The following is a 15,414-nucleotide window of genomic DNA, read 5'->3' on the forward strand; positions in this document are numbered from 1 at the left end:
AGGACAGGCGCTTCTACACACTGTTATGGTTGTACCCAACGTTGTTACTACAGCGACAGCACGTACAGCCCTGCTTACCCTCCGGACGGGGGGTGGGTACAGCCCACACGCTCTCCTCTTCCTTGGAAGGGTGATACAGCAGCGATACCCAGGAAAAACAAGGTGTGATCAATTTGAAAGAGAAGGAAAAGCAAAAACATACTTGCATCCAGCAGGATGTTTGTGCCTTTCAAACCTGCAAAAGAGCGATCTCTGCTAAGAGAAACACTTTCAGTGTTTCTATCACCTTAAAACTCTCTTTTCCTTTCCAGTCACACCAATGTATTAGGAAGACCTTCCCAATTCCGAGTTCAAGTTTACTGTCATGAGTAAGAGCACAGTTAAAGGGAGCACAAGCAACTTTAAATAAACCAGTAAACTCTTCTCCAGGCTGAAAGGCTTTTGAATTGTGCTCACTTGCAGCTATTCTTATATCAGATATTTTGACATTTATGATGTATACATATCCTTCGTCCTTTCACTGAGCTAGGATGCCATGAGTCCCACTTGTTTATTAACAGCTAGATCTGGGTTGCTAAATGTAAAAAAATAGCAAAACAAGGGCAGATGCCTTTTCAGAGTGGAACTAAAACACTTAACGCTATCTTTAAAACCATGCACAGTCAACTGACTTCAGAAGTAGAGTTTTTCAAGACAGACACTTCAAAGAAAAACATCTGTAAAAACCTTATGACACTCTTTGAAAAGTCATCTGATGAGCTAGAAAAGGAGAAATATACTAACAATAAAGAGCACGTAGAATTTGCATGTGATCCAAACGCATGAAGTAAACCAAATTAATTAAAAAACAATCACAACGGCTTTGGGATGAAGCTACCCATCAGGCGGGCAGCATTTTAAAAGACAGAGATAGAGAGAATTTAGGAAGCACCATCCAGGGTTTGGGGCTTGAATGAATCCTGATGGAGAAACCGAAGAGAAAAAGGCGAGGAGGAAGACGGCTGCTGCTGGGCCGGTGACAAACCATCAGGGGTGCAGAGTGCATCTCTGAGTCATCGGCACATAATAGAAGTTGAAGCCATGTGAACGCCTGAAATACAGCACGGGGAGACAAAAGCAAGACAAGGTCAAATTGTGGGAGGAGTAGGAAACACCAGATGGGGATGGGGGGAAGATAATCATGAAAGAAAGAATAGCATGATGTTAGAGGCAGAGAGGTCATGGAGAACAAGAACAAAACAGGCATCTTCAAACATTTCAGTGACATAAATAACATGTAAATAGACAGAAGCACCCAAAACAGACAAAGAGCAGGAGAGGCTGAGGTTGTACAACCTCATGTAAGGGAGACTAGACTTGGCTGAGAGCTGGAACAAACAAAATTGAGTACAGAAGTTAAAGGTATGGCAGAGTATAGTCTTCCAGCATATACTACTATATAGGATAAGTAGGTCATTAAGGAAAAAGCCCACAGCAACGTAAGCGAGAGCAAACGAGTTAATGGGGCAGTTACTGGCCCCACAGCTCCCTGTGCACACCCGCAGTTCTCTTGGTTTCATGCATGTCCCGTAGGCAATGAAGGCAAGAAAGCAGGTTTTTGAAAGTAAAGAATAAAGCCGTCTGGAAAGCCAGCATTGAAAACTGACACAAGGAGGAAAAAACCTCACAGCATATGTGATGCCAGCTGCCTCTGCAAATACTCTTAAGCTTTATGAAAAAGAAACATATTCATCCAAACAAAAATGCGAGCAAACTAGAGCTAAGCTTCTCAGAAGCTATTGATTACAGAATTTATAATAACAGCAAAATTACTCTTAATTTGGCAAACTGCAATGCTGTCATGTAGTCTAAAACCCAGCAGTGAAATGGGGGGGGGAAGCCAGACACACAGAGATCCAAATCACTGGTGAATCTCAGTCTTCATAGCCCCCAGGGCAGATTTCTCATTTTCTGTGTATTTTGCAAGTAGAGGTAGATGGCTTATCAGCTTCCTAACAGGATCAATACGTAGATGAGGAAGCTTAATACGGCTAATAAAATTACAACAGCCAAAATAATCTAATTTATGGAGTGCAGACAGGATAAACAACACAAATGCTACAAATAAAAACTCTTGCAAGGGGTAACATTTCCCAAGTGAGAGTCGCCAGCACAATATTAGCAAGGAAACCTTCTATATTAAAAAAACAAACCACAACACACTACTGAATTCTCTTTACATTCCTTAAAATAATTTTGTTTCAGCACAAGTTTCCTAGAGAAAATAAATTACGAAAGTTGATTGAGGTATACAGAAGGCCATACTCCACAACAAACAGCACATGAGAGCCTTTGGTACCAGAATGTGTAAATACACATTCAAACATTTAAATATAAATTGAAAGAAAAATATATACGGAATATAAAGATGGAAAACCAAAAATAATCAGAAGCAAAGAAGCACACTGGCCCTCATACACTGACCACCGCCAGTGAAACACCAGTTGTCCAGGCTCGGTGGCTCAGCCTGTGTCCTCCTCAGGTCTTGCCCATCACCGAGGACACCTGAAGTCACTGACTGATTTGAACCCTGTTTGACGCACGACAGAGTCTCAAAAACTACTGAAAAATAGTTATCAACAGAGAAGAGCTGCCTTGCTAGTGCTCCCACCACACAAAGGGCTTTGACATGTCCCATCAGACACGAGGTGGACAGCAGGTGAGCCCCAGTCCTTGGACTACCCAACCTGGGGAAGAAAAAGCAACTGCAACCCCAAGGCCTAAATCCATGGGAGACATCTCTTCCAGAACTTCTTGAATTATAAGTTCCTGTATTCTAATCCTCAAATGAAGCATTTCTGAGAATAAGAAAGAAAAGCAGCTAGATCAGCCTCCTGCAGCAGCACATGGGCTGTACCCAGACCGCGCCGCTGCAAAAATGAAGTAATTAATTCACTTCTGTACTGCAGAAACACACGGCCGGGTTGCGCTGTAAACACTGCCAGGAGGCACAGTGCTCGCAGAATGCTAGTGTTAAAATACACCAACTCTCGGCTTCTAAGCACCCAAGGTAGTGTCAGAGGTTACAGAAAGCTACATGGAAGCAAAGTCTGTCTACTAATCCCCAGTTATTTTCTCAACTAAATTTAAAAAAAAAAATGTTGGGGGGAAGTCCACACTCAAAACTAAATATGTCTATTTCTTCCTAGATATTAAACACTAAGTCATTCCATCATTGACCTAATACTTCAATTTCTCTAAAGCAACTCTCTTTCCACAACACCCATGAGGCAAATTCTTTTATCCCTGCAGTATCAGTTTTTTACCACTTTGAAACAGAACAATAGCCGTGAGTTCAGCTGCACAGGAGCGCTCGTGTTCTCCACGCAAGGGCTGCCTTGCTGCTTTTTTCCCCTCTTCCTTCGCCCCACCAGCCTGTCTCTCACAAGCCAGCTGAAATGTTTTAATTGCAAGAGGTCATGAACCCCAGAAATCTCCCCATTGTTTGGGGGAAACCAGTTTCACATTGATAGTAGAAAAACTACAAAGCTCTTCCTATTTTTTTCCCTCCTTAATGCAGAAGGTAAATATTGCAGAGCTCCATGCTTAAGAATACCCATATGGTTCCCACAAACAATAAATGTTTCTTATTATTAACTGACAACACTAATTAGATTTCTAGGGATGTATGATCATTAAAAAAAAAAATAATAATCAACCCAACAAACAACTATAAAGGAAGAAAAAGCTAACCTTAAATCCAGATATTGTTGTGGCAGCGATAATTGTCAGCAGCAGTTTCAGATGCATTAAGACAACTCATGTTTGCTGTGCTCCTTGATGAGTTTATGTCAAAAGGGGTGTGTGCAGTCACATGGAAGCTTTTAGCTATAAATAAATCACCACAAATATACTGTCCCTTGCATCCTTTGATTTAAACTACCCACTGGCAAACTGTATATAATCCAGTCATGAGGATTTCTTACTGCTTAAGGAAACCTTCCCGTCTATGGACCTAAAACACAAACAGGATCAAGTCAAGCCTCTGCAGCTTCAGCACAGACTAACCCAACAAAATCCATTGCTGTCCGTGAATGGAGAAACCATTCACATGTGAATCCATTTCAAAAGATGCAACACCACAAGTGGCTTTTCCAAGCAAGGCAGAAACAGCTCATCTAAGTCACTTTTAGGTATTGCTAAACAGCTACAGATCAACCCCACAGCTCATCAGTGGCTGGTGTAACTCCAGCTGAGACGAGACCAGCTGCCACGGAGCCTGGAGCACAGCTCTGCCCACAGCCCAGCCGTCCCCAGCGCCACGGCACAACACACGTGAAGCCAGCTCCCAACCCATGGCACGGGCTGGACACTACGCAGAAAGAAAACAAAATTCACGTTCAGAAAAATAATTATGGAGGAACAGGTCAAGTGGTCAACTTCAGAGTGAAAAAGTAGTAACTTAAAACATTCTGATTTACCCTTTCCTACCTCTTCCTATTTGTGCAGGGCCTGTAAACAAGATAGCAACGTACTGAATCATCTGAAAACTAATGCCACACAGTCATTTCAGATATCCAAGTTGTGCTCACATTATACCAACACATGCAGATTTAAAGCTGTAACAGGCACATTATCTCCACAAGGGCACTCATGACAAATCCATCCCATTTTATCAATAAAACATTACAAAATATCCTTTTTATCTATCACACGGATAAAAGTCAGTTGCAATTAGGAGGCTCATCATTTGCATTCAGGACCTATCATGGCAGCTATACACTTAAAGACTTCAGGATTAATTCCGGTGCATTGCTTTGGATCCTTAAATGCTGCAGATGACAACAGATACCCATTCACCAGCTCCTCAAATGAGAGGTGCGTTTGTTTGACATAATCAAAACACAACCATAAAGGCACTTACACATTTTATGTAAAAATAAAAGTATTTCTTCTCTTTGCATGGCCACAAATCCCCAGGCCCACCACATTACAGTGATTTTATTTAAAACAGCCACACTGCACACAGCACCTCCCCGCTGCTACAAGCTCAGTACTTCACCTGGTAACACATTAAGTACATCTGGAGATTAGCATTCACAATTAGCATGTGATTACAATATTTAGGGCCAGGCTTTGGCAGGCACCCAAGAACAAGCCTGGTTATTAGCCAGTCTGGCCCCGCATGGTATCTTGTCCGAGTCAGCCAGGCCAGCACTCCCCTCAAACCCACCCCTATGCACAACCAAACAGCACCCAAAATAAACCCACCACCTCCGAAAACAACCAATGGTGTGAAGCAGTGTGGGACTCTTTCCTATATCCCTGCTTTGAGTACCTGGTAAAAACTGAGTAAAAACAGGAATCAACTTAAATTGCTTGTTTTAGCTGTTGGGAGAGCCCCGCTAGACAGACTAGTCAGTTTGGAGTTCATATTCTTTTTTACTCCGTTATACAATTCCTTTATTTAACCTCTTACGCTCTCAGAGACCACAAGTCAAGTGCTACGTCTGTGACTAAAGGCTAACGGATTAATTATTTGACTTAAAATAGGGTAAAAAGGCTTCTGGAGAAAATCAGAGCTGATCTAAGGCGCCCAGCACTCCTCAGCCCCTGGCTGGTGCTTCCTCGGTTGGATTTTGAGAATTTTTACACTTTCTACTACATTCACCTTGTGAACCTTTCCCAAGGACCTGCCCCACCCAGCATGGGGGGACACAGGCTTGCACCGTACTTGGTAAATTAAAACAAATAAAAACAGAGTGAGAAGCTGAGAGTACTCCACCAAGTCACTTCCTTCAGAAGAAAGCTGAAACGTTCCCCAAATGCACAATGTTTTCTAGCATTTGAAGTCTGATGTTTATCTAAAAGAAAAATCTGTGGACATTACACGCAGAGGTTAAGCCCCAAGGACAACATGCAACTTCAGTGAGCAATTTAGTACCCATCTGTAGTGTTTCATCCGCAATTAGATATCATCCACAAATTGGATTTACCAAATCTCTTACTCATAAAAGCAGAAGGAACATTGACGCAATCAAATGGAGAAAAATACTGGTGCAACCAAACTTAATTTTTGTTTTGAAATTAGATGTATGACACATTTTTTTAAAAAGTGCTAAAAGCTATTAATTCAAGAACACCCTACTAAGACTTGTATTTATAACTTAGTACTTTCTGCTAAAAAATGTCCTACTTCAAAGCAGATCCTTCCTTGAAATGACCTCAAAAAAGTTCTGAAACAAGTTCTCAGCTCTGGGCCCTTGTCCCGCATAACTATCCCTACACGAATGCTCTCATTAGATGATGCGACGGTTTAAAAGAACTGGCACCTTATGTAAATGGATGTTATTGCTTTTAATTGCAGCCATAATTATGGGAGTGCCTTGCAACTGAGTAAGGCCACATATTAAGCAAACTTACTGGAAACTTCGCAAACTGCTCCGCAACATATTGGACAAGCACCAGGAATCCCACTACTGGTATTTATTCAGTCCCATCTACAGCTCTGCACAGAGCACTACAAAATCAATCAACCCTACAGGGATCGCTCTGAGGTGTACTTGGTTTAGTGTGGTTTTGCCTCATGTTAACTAGCCTCTCTTTGACACTCAGCAATATGTTTAATTCAGAATTAATGTTTTTAAAGATTTAAAAATCTTAAAGTCTCTTCAACATTTTTTCCCCTCTCCACAGTCTGAAGAGCCACAGAAACACAACGGGACCAGCTACCGAGTCAACACGGAGCCAGGCCAGGAGGTGCTGGGAAGGCGGAGGGCGAGCAGTGTCCATCTCAGCAGCTCCCTGGCACCGCCAGCAAACCACTGCTGATCGAAGGCACCAGCACAAGCATCACACGAATAACCCTGGGAACAATGAAGGGTTTTCAGCTCAGCCACGGGTAAGCGGTGGCACATCACTGCATTTCAATGGCTAAATCAAGGTCCCCCCTTAGTCCGGATGGTTTGTAAACCGTCAAACTTACTTAAATCCATTTCCAAGCCTTGGACCAAAGTTGGGCACAGACAAAGCAGGCAGCTGCCCCTACTATAATGCCGGCAGAAGCAAAGCGATAGCTGTAAACAAGAGCAATCCTCTGAGTCACAGGGCTGGAGCCACAGCCACTTTGCACCCAGTGACACCTGATTTTCTACAGCACCAGGCAGCCCCAGGTGTCAGGCCAAGGCTCCCTGGTCCCGTTAACAGGCCTGCATACAGCACCACGCTGCTTCTGCCTCCATCTCTGCTTCACCCTGCTGTGCAACAGCCCAGGAACGTGCCAGGTTTATCTCCCAGCCTGTGTAATGCAGTTTTCCTCGAAAGGGAAAAAAACACTCAAACGTAACCAAGACTGAGTCTATCTTTAAAAGTTTTGGTGCCCTTGCGTCAGAGCTGTCATCCTGCATTACACAAAGCGCCCAAGGAACATGCCAGGCCCCCCAGTCCTCAGGGAGAGCAAGCCCTTTCAGAGGAACGGCTCCAACCAGCCAGCAGCCAAACCTCACGAAGCAAGATAAAGACACAGATTACGTGTTTTTTTAAGGTGTTGCCATTAGAAATAGGAAAAAACAACTAACTGGTTGGATCAGCATTTGCCAGAATGCTGTTTTTACAGCCTTCCTTGGCCAAAGGAAAACATCAATGGTCAGAGAAGCACAACATAAATACACCTTCCCACAGACAGTTAAAAACCCAAAGAAGTCCCTCGCAGCGATTTCCAAAAATAACTCAGAAGGCAAACAGCCACTGGCACACTCTGATTCCCTCTTTCCACACCGTATCTCCCAAACCATCCTCTGCACGATGCTGTTCCCAGCTCCCCAGCTTTGGGATGCCAGTCACCCCCACTCCTCGGTAGCGCCAGGAGGAAAAACACAGAGCATGGTGTCCCCAAAAACACGACATTTCCCCTCCAGCCTTGCTCCGACGCACCCGACACGCGTGAGAACTCTGGGGTCGGGGGCTGCCCCGTGGGCACCCCCGCTTGGCAGCCGGGGGTGGGAAGGGAAGAACGGCCCTGGCGGGCGCGCAGCCCCAACCGAGCAGCCCCGCTCCGGGCGGGGAGGCCGCGGGAGGCCCCGGCGGCCAGGGCTCCTACCTCGGCAGTGCCGGCCCTGCGGGCAGCCGCGCCGGCGGCGGCGGCCCCACATCTGCGGCGGCCTCTCGGCTCCGGCGGAGGACGGCCCGGCCCGGCGCTGCGCGGCCGCGGGGAGCCCGCCGGCAGCCGCTCGGCGCGGCGGAGGCGGCGGGTCCTGGCCGCGGAGCCCCGCGGAGCTGCCCGCGGGTGTGCGCGCCCCGCGCGGAGCGGGGCGGAGCGGCGGAGACCGGCCCCGGGCAGCTCCCGCCCCGCCGGGCAGCGCCGCCCCCCCCCGGCCGGCCCCCCGAGCCCCGGCTGCGGGCAGGGGCCGTGCGGAACGGGCTCCCGTCGGCTCGGCCCCTTCGCGGGGCAGCGCGGGCACCAGCGCCGGGGTAAGCGGCTCTCGGTGCGGGCCCTGCGCTCGGTGCCGCCGCTGCCAGCTCGCTCTTACCGCTTTAGCTGTTCGTTCCCTTCCTGCTTAAGAGTTAAAACGTTTTTTAAATAAGCCAAATAAACAACTTAAATAATTTAACAGGGAAATAGGACAACTGTTGCCTTTTTGCAGACCAAGCATCAATGCAACCATCCTGGTAGAAGACAGGGATCAACAATCTCCCGAGAAAAGGGTGTTCACCAGCAACAAGCACTGAGCCAAGCTCAGGAGCAGCTGTGCGGCTGCTCCAGGGAGCGGACAGACAGGAACCACAGGTGGCCCCAGCACAGACCGACGGGGTCCGCTGATGTCCCTGAAAGCAATTTGGCAGCTCAGGGATGGTGACAACAATCCTCTAGCTCTTCGTACTGTCTTCATGTTGATATTTAAGTGTGTATGTTACCTTGTTCAAGAAGGGACTGATTATTTTTATGAACTGCTTTGTAATTTTACTAGGTTGTCCATTTGAGGTAGGCAGGAAATAAACGGGTAGGCATAAAAGCTTTGGAGTTATGTTATCATCCTATAAGCATGTCCTGTGCTGGGGTGAGGAGCTGGAGAGGCAGCATTGTGCTCAGGAGAGAGTTGTTATCTGTTCTTCAGAGCATTTGGCCTGTGGGGATAGGCAAACAAGTTTGGGAGGGGAAACACCACTACTAGTGAAAGAGGGGCCAAAAAGAAAATGTAGGAAACTTAAGAGAGCATCAGTCTATAACGGCTTAGTACATAAAAAACAGAATAATTTCCTCATAAGATGAAAATGGTTGATACAGGCAACCGAATTAAGATTTTTTTTTAGTTTTTTGTTGAAATTCACATGCAATTTTTCTTAAACCACATGAAAGAAAGGTGGTGTTTTGTTGGTTTGTTTTTCTTTTTTGTAAACATGGCGCATTGCACACTTATCTCCAGATGATGATGCCTCCTGTAATGAGGAAACTCGGCGGCTGAGGTCAGAATGGTGCTTGGTATCGCTTCCTTGAAGTGTGTGTATGGTGACTCAGCAAGGGTTGAGTCTCTTGGGGCTGAGCAACTGAACCCCTAACCCTGCTCCAGTCCTAGGTGGTATCAAAATAAAGCAGTAACCATGAAAAAAAAACAAACTCTGGAAATCTGATTTTTTAGGAAAAGCAGGTGAGTAGGGGAGAAAAAACTTTAATGGTTGCCATAAAGTTGAGGAATGACCTTTTCTTCTTTTGTGGAACCGTCAAAGATCCAGCTCCTTGTGCATCCCCTGGAGAGCTGAACAGGTTCTTGAGGTGCTGCAGTGCAAATATTTGGCCCCATGGAGAAGGAAGTTGTCTATTATGTCCACCTGTCACAGTTTCTGCACTTGGTGAAAACCTATCCTTGTGTTTTCTTAACATTAAAAAAAAAAAAAAGGTTTAGAACAGGAGGATTTTGGAGCTGGCATGAAGCAGCTTGAGCCGCAGTTAGAGAGGCAGGGCCAGAAATGGAGCTTGGGGGCTGGGCACTGCAGCAGGTCACCCTCCAGTCCTCGGCCTTAAAGATGAAGAAAACCCAATATAAACAGAGCTGCAAGGATTCCTAACTGCTTCATGTTGGTAAAAGGAATCAAAGTGATGCCCCTCTCCACCGAGCTGCTAAGAAGTAGCTCAGTAACAGCCAGGAATTTTTATTCCCCTTTTGGGAGAGGAAAAGGTCCTGAGTTCTAGTTGCGGGGGCAGCCTGTAATCCAGCATGGGCTGATGGATAAAGCCTCGCAGCAGATCAAACACAACTCGTGTTTTCTTTTCATGGTTATCTTCCGCTTCGCCACGTTTAACCTCCACAGCTTTTCTTCAAGGTGGGAAGACAAACCTTTGCCCTCGGCCCCCACGATGCTCCTGTTGTCTGCTTGCAACCGGGCTTGTCCCTTCTTGTCCCAGGCGGTTTGGCATTGTGCAGCTTGCTCTGCTCCCAGAAAAGCTGTGCTGCAGGATACTAAGTTTGCAGAAGACTTAAGTGTTCTTAAAAGCAAAACACATTAATTTGTACCAGTATTAATAGCAAGAATTGCTAAAAATCTTGGGTTTCACTCAAGATCTGTGCAGCCAACCATTGATCACGAGTGGTTGAGATTTTGTCCAAGCTAGGGAGGTGTAGTTAATTAGGCAAGTGCAACTAGGAACAGATTCACAGAAAAAAAATAATCTGATAATGTATTTGCATGTAGGAGGGCTCAGCAGGAGAGAAGAGTTCAAGGTAAGTACTCACAAAGTTTCTGCCTGGGATATTGGCAGACTGAGCAAGCAGGGTCGTCCATTCAGAAAGTGTTTGACATCGTCCTGTGCCCTCCTCAAAAAAAGTTACATTGGAAACATTTCCACACTTACATATCTCGGGAAATGTTTCAGCCTGTGCTTTTGTGTCTTCCAAGTTCGACTGCCCAGTGTGTATTTCTACAGCAAGACTACAGGAAAGACCACAAAAATACAGCTTGACAAAGGAAAGCATCAGATCAGGCGTGTCAGAACAACTTTGCTGTGACAAGCCTCGACTGTCTGGGGATGCTGATGCCATTCACTGTCATTTTTACAGCTTAATTATCTCTTGTTTTAGTGTGAGCCAATAATTTTTATCCATGGATGACAATAACTTAGAGATGTGGAAATCAATGAGATTTTTGTGACTATTTTACCTGAGCTGTGGTTGAGTTCCTCAGCTGGGAGGAACTTCCCTCATTGGGAAGTTTAAGCTGTTGGGTCCTTCGTTAAACCTCTTGGGAACTGTGCAAGTGCAGGACTGTTGCATTTGGTTGAGCCAGGCAACACAACTTAATTTCTCCTTTCTCTGAGCTATTTTACCCGCCCAGATTATAAGATCCTAAAAAAAATGAGGTGGACTCGTCCTGAAGCGTAGAACACGTTAAGGTACCCCAGGACTGGAGACTTCAGTTGTTTGGAAAGCCTTATCTTGGTGAGCGGGAATTCTCATCTCAAGTCTGGTCAGACCGAAGAGCTTGCCTGGCCTTTCTCAGGCTCTTTGCAAGGGGGGAATCTCGTTACGTGCATTGCTGGAGTGCTTGTCGGGCTATTTTTGTGCTGCTTGTTCTCTGCACGGGCAGCTGCAGTCAAGTGCTGCTTCTCGATCCCAGACAACTGAGATTTTCCATAACCTTTGACCGAGAAATAAAAAAATAATAAAAAAATCTTTCCTCACAGCCTCCCTTCACAACAGGCAGCATGTGAGAAGGCTATATAAACATCATATTAAACACATTTTTGGCAAACTGCTTGCATTGGTGTTGCACTTCTTTCCACTAGTGTCCGCATAGTAGAAATAAATTACATGCTCAGTCCATTATAAAAATGAATACTCTGGTGTATAGTCCTTTTCTTGCCCTTGGGCTGAGATAAAGGCAGTTTCATAGGCAAAGCGAAAGCCACACACGCAAGCAAAGCAAAACCAGGGATTAATTCGCCACTTCCCATGGGCAGGCGGGTGTTCAGCCATCCCCAGGAACACAGGGCTCCATCACGCATGATGGTTACTTGAGAAGACAAACGCCATCACTCCAAACATCCCCGCTTTCTTCCTTCTTCCCTCAGCTTTATATACTGAGCATGATGTTATATGGTATGGAATGTCCCTTCAGCCAGTCTGGGTCAGTTGTCCCAGCTGTGTCCCCTCACAACCTTTTATGTGCTCCCCACCTGCTCCCTGGCAGGCCAGCAGGGGAAACTGAAAAGTCCTTGCCTCCTCAGCAACAACTGAAACATCAGTGTGTTATCAACATTCTTCTCATACTGAATTCAAAACACTGCACTTGACCTGCTACTTGGAAGAAAGTTAACTCTATCCTAGCCGAAACCAGGACATGTCCCAAAGGTGCTTTTTTCCTCACAATTCAATTCCAGTTTGGCTTGTTTTTGCCAAATCTAATCCTGAACTCTTCCCAGCAGCACAGAGGATTACAGATATTTATGTCTCAATTGGGAATTATGACCAGTAGCCTGTCGAATCAGATTTTTTCCTCCTGAGAAGAGTTACATTCAAATGCAGTTGCATTCAAATGCAATGTTCATGTAAACTGTTTTGCTATAATATTCAGTGCTTGCTTTAAGTCTGCATCAGCAGATCAGAGCAGTGTTTTGAGCACTGTGTGGTTTTATGCTTAACATGTCAGTGGAGGAAAATTAGTTTGCAAGGTGTTTTATACAAAACAAGAAAACAGCTTCACTGGCGTCAGTTCACAAGGCCTTACTCCGGCTGTTGATAACACTCCTGCTGAATCACTAATGCCAGCACAGAACACTGATTAGCCTGTTTTTAAAAGCCCAGGGTGCAAAATATCTAGGGGATGAGTTACTGCCAAAGCAGAGCAGCCAAGATGCTGCAAATAGCAGGGGTGTTCTGCCTCTGACGGTTCTGACTGCAGTGAAAAGCACAAACCACGCATTTCCCCAACAGAAAATGTGGGAGCCCTTGCAACCCGCCTACCAGCACTGCCTGGAAACACTCGCAAGGAAGGAGCTGCTCCTGCACCCGCGTTTTTGCGGTGACAGTCCTGCTCTGCTGCCCAGCCCCACTGCGGAGAGATTTAAAAAATCAGCAAGGTTCCAAATGCAGAGGCATTTTTGTTTCCATAACCTGAAGAGGGTCTGCTGTTTGTGCTGGATGCGTGAACGCTTGCTGAGAGCTCACGAACGCTGCTTCAGGGTTTACTTCCCACCCCCCCAAGTAACTTCTGAAATTGCGATCTGGTGAATCAGAGGAATGACGTCCGATATCCCTGTTAGTGCTCTGAAACAAGGTACATCAAATCCAGGGCAACAGCAGAGTCTGTGGCCCCTGAAGACCATTTTAGATCTTGTTTATATATTTTTTTAGATATTTTCAGATCTTTTCTAGAAACACCTGAGCAAGAGAAAAGGTAAGAAGTGCGTGGGTTTTAAACACAAAACCCAAATACAAAGGGACTATAAGGAATAGCCACTTTCGTTTTAGGTAACCGGGAGCCAGAAAATCTTGTGCTCAAGTCAGTGCTTCTTGCACACATACGAAGCAACCTGAGCTCTTAGTGATCACACTCAAGTGCCACAAACCTCCACTGCAATGGAATAAAAGGAATAAAATTTTGTTGAACCTACATGCCATCTATTTAATTTCAAGCCATACAGTTTCTGTGACCTGCTCTTGGGAAAGATTTATTCCTTCCAGAATTGCCTTGCCCTGTACATAGAGTGCCAAGGTGGCAGGAGAAGCTCAGCAGGCAGCTGCAGCAGAAGCCGTCTGCAAGAACCTGCCTCCCCTTCTCCTGATTTGGGTTTTAGGGCTTCTGTCCAAAGCTTTATGGCAAATGATAACTAATGGGGACCTAAAACAACTCCTTAGGTCTCATCTTGGCCATATAACCATGGGCATGGGCTACTAACGCAAAGACAAGATTGAAAATGGTATTTTAGTGTCTGAATAAACCGACTTTTAGCAATGTGGGAAGTTTCTCTGTTTTTACTGATTTCTGACATTTTTTGTCAGGGAACAAGGCAGATGAGAACTTTTCTTATTAGCTAATCAACAGGCTTATAATTCCAACTTGTATCTGAAAAGCCTGTTGATTCTTTGGGAGGGCTTTCTTCCATCTGTTTTATGCAAGCCTTAATCTACACCTTGTCCTTCGGTTAGACTACTTTATGTCCTAGTCATATTGAAGCATTTAAAGGCTTCTCACTATTATAATCTTCATTTTAAATTGTAAAACGATCTTTCTAATTTCAGAGCAAGCAGCAGTCCAGTTTCCTCTGGGATAGTTAACCACAGTAACTACTTTTGAGAAATTATTTGGAGATAACATGTGGCTCAAACTACCTAGGCAAAAAATACTGAGTTCTTGAAATGAAAAGCTAGGCAACATAAGGGCAGTTTTAAGTGACAAACTGCACTTATTTCTTGCGGCAGCATGTGGAAGAAGCCTAGAAATTAATTTTGCGTGGGCGAGTGAACTCTGTGCACAGGGTGGCTGCTGTGGGGTGGCTGCTGTCACCTCCTGCTCTGGCTCCTCTCCAGTAGGTCCTGCCCAGCCTGCGCTTGCTCTGGCCACACAGATGGACTTGCAGAGCACTTCACATTTACAAAGCGTAGTGTTGGGTTTTCAACTCCCCCCCAACCAAACCAAACAACCCAGCAGATGCTCAATGCTCCTAAGTTGTCTGCTGGCACAATGTGCCATGTCTTTCTAGTCTCTGTTCTTTGGGGTCTGGATTAAAACAAGCTAAATTATCTGAAATCCAGCGTCTTGGTCTTTAGATCCACTGTAAGAGATGAAGACTGAGAATAGCTACCAAAAGTAGGATGGATAAAACAAACCCTCTTACACATTTAAAACTCTTATTTGAAGGTTACAAACTATGTTCATGCCCAAGCTTGTATAATTTCAACAATAAAAACCAGGACTGGTTCAGGTTTCCCACCTTGCTTTTATTTAGGACAGGCTGCAAGCCAGCACCCGAGGGCGACGTTTCCTGCGGTGCTTACGCAGCCTCTGACAGCGTTGCACCCTTCTGCAACTCCAGAGGAAGCATCTCTTTCCTGATGGCCATTTCCATGCTCAGTTCGGTTACTGGATTTAGATAACATAAACTTCTGTGCCCAGCAGAAGCCTCAAACCAGCCTCTAACCATGTGCCCAGTATTCAGAAGCTGGACACTTGAAGAATATTAAATGACTAAAAGCTCCACGCACGCAGCTGTGATACCTTCCAGGCATAAAGAGGAGTTGAAATTCATAGTCCCTTGCTTTGTTTGAATAGCAAGGTGAACTTTGCTTTCAATTTCAGCATTTAATAGGTGGCAAATATCAGATTCTCTGTAGCTTGGGAGGAGCATGTTTGAGCACTCTCTAGCTTAAATCACGTTCCACATACAAAAAATACTAAGATAATATTGTTTACAACATTTACATCAAACATTTACCAAGATATCTC

General features: G+C 45.1%; 1 protein-coding gene across 2 annotated transcripts in view; it reads right to left on the minus strand.

Annotated features, from left to right (window-relative positions):
• The window catches only part of LOC102091957 (6-phosphofructo-2-kinase/fructose-2,6-bisphosphatase 4), a 50,654-nt gene extending 42,356 nt beyond the window's left edge, over positions 1-8,298 (minus strand). The window contains exon 1 of one of the 2 annotated variants that reach the window (XM_065075169.1): positions 8,078-8,298. In XM_065075169.1, coding sequence (XP_064931241.1) covers positions 8,078-8,129 — 52 coding nt within the window. In that variant the 5' untranslated portion in view covers positions 8,130-8,298. Of the gene's footprint in view, positions 1-3,732; positions 3,796-8,077 lie in introns of those variants that run through there. The other variant, XM_065075177.1, reaches the window with a different exon arrangement.
• Between the last annotated feature and the right edge of the window lie 7,116 nt (positions 8,299-15,414).

This window comes from Columba livia, chromosome 10, assembly GCF_036013475.1.
Source record: "Columba livia isolate bColLiv1 breed racing homer chromosome 10, bColLiv1.pat.W.v2, whole genome shotgun sequence".
NCBI lineage: Eukaryota > Metazoa > Chordata > Aves > Columbiformes > Columbidae > Columba > Columba livia.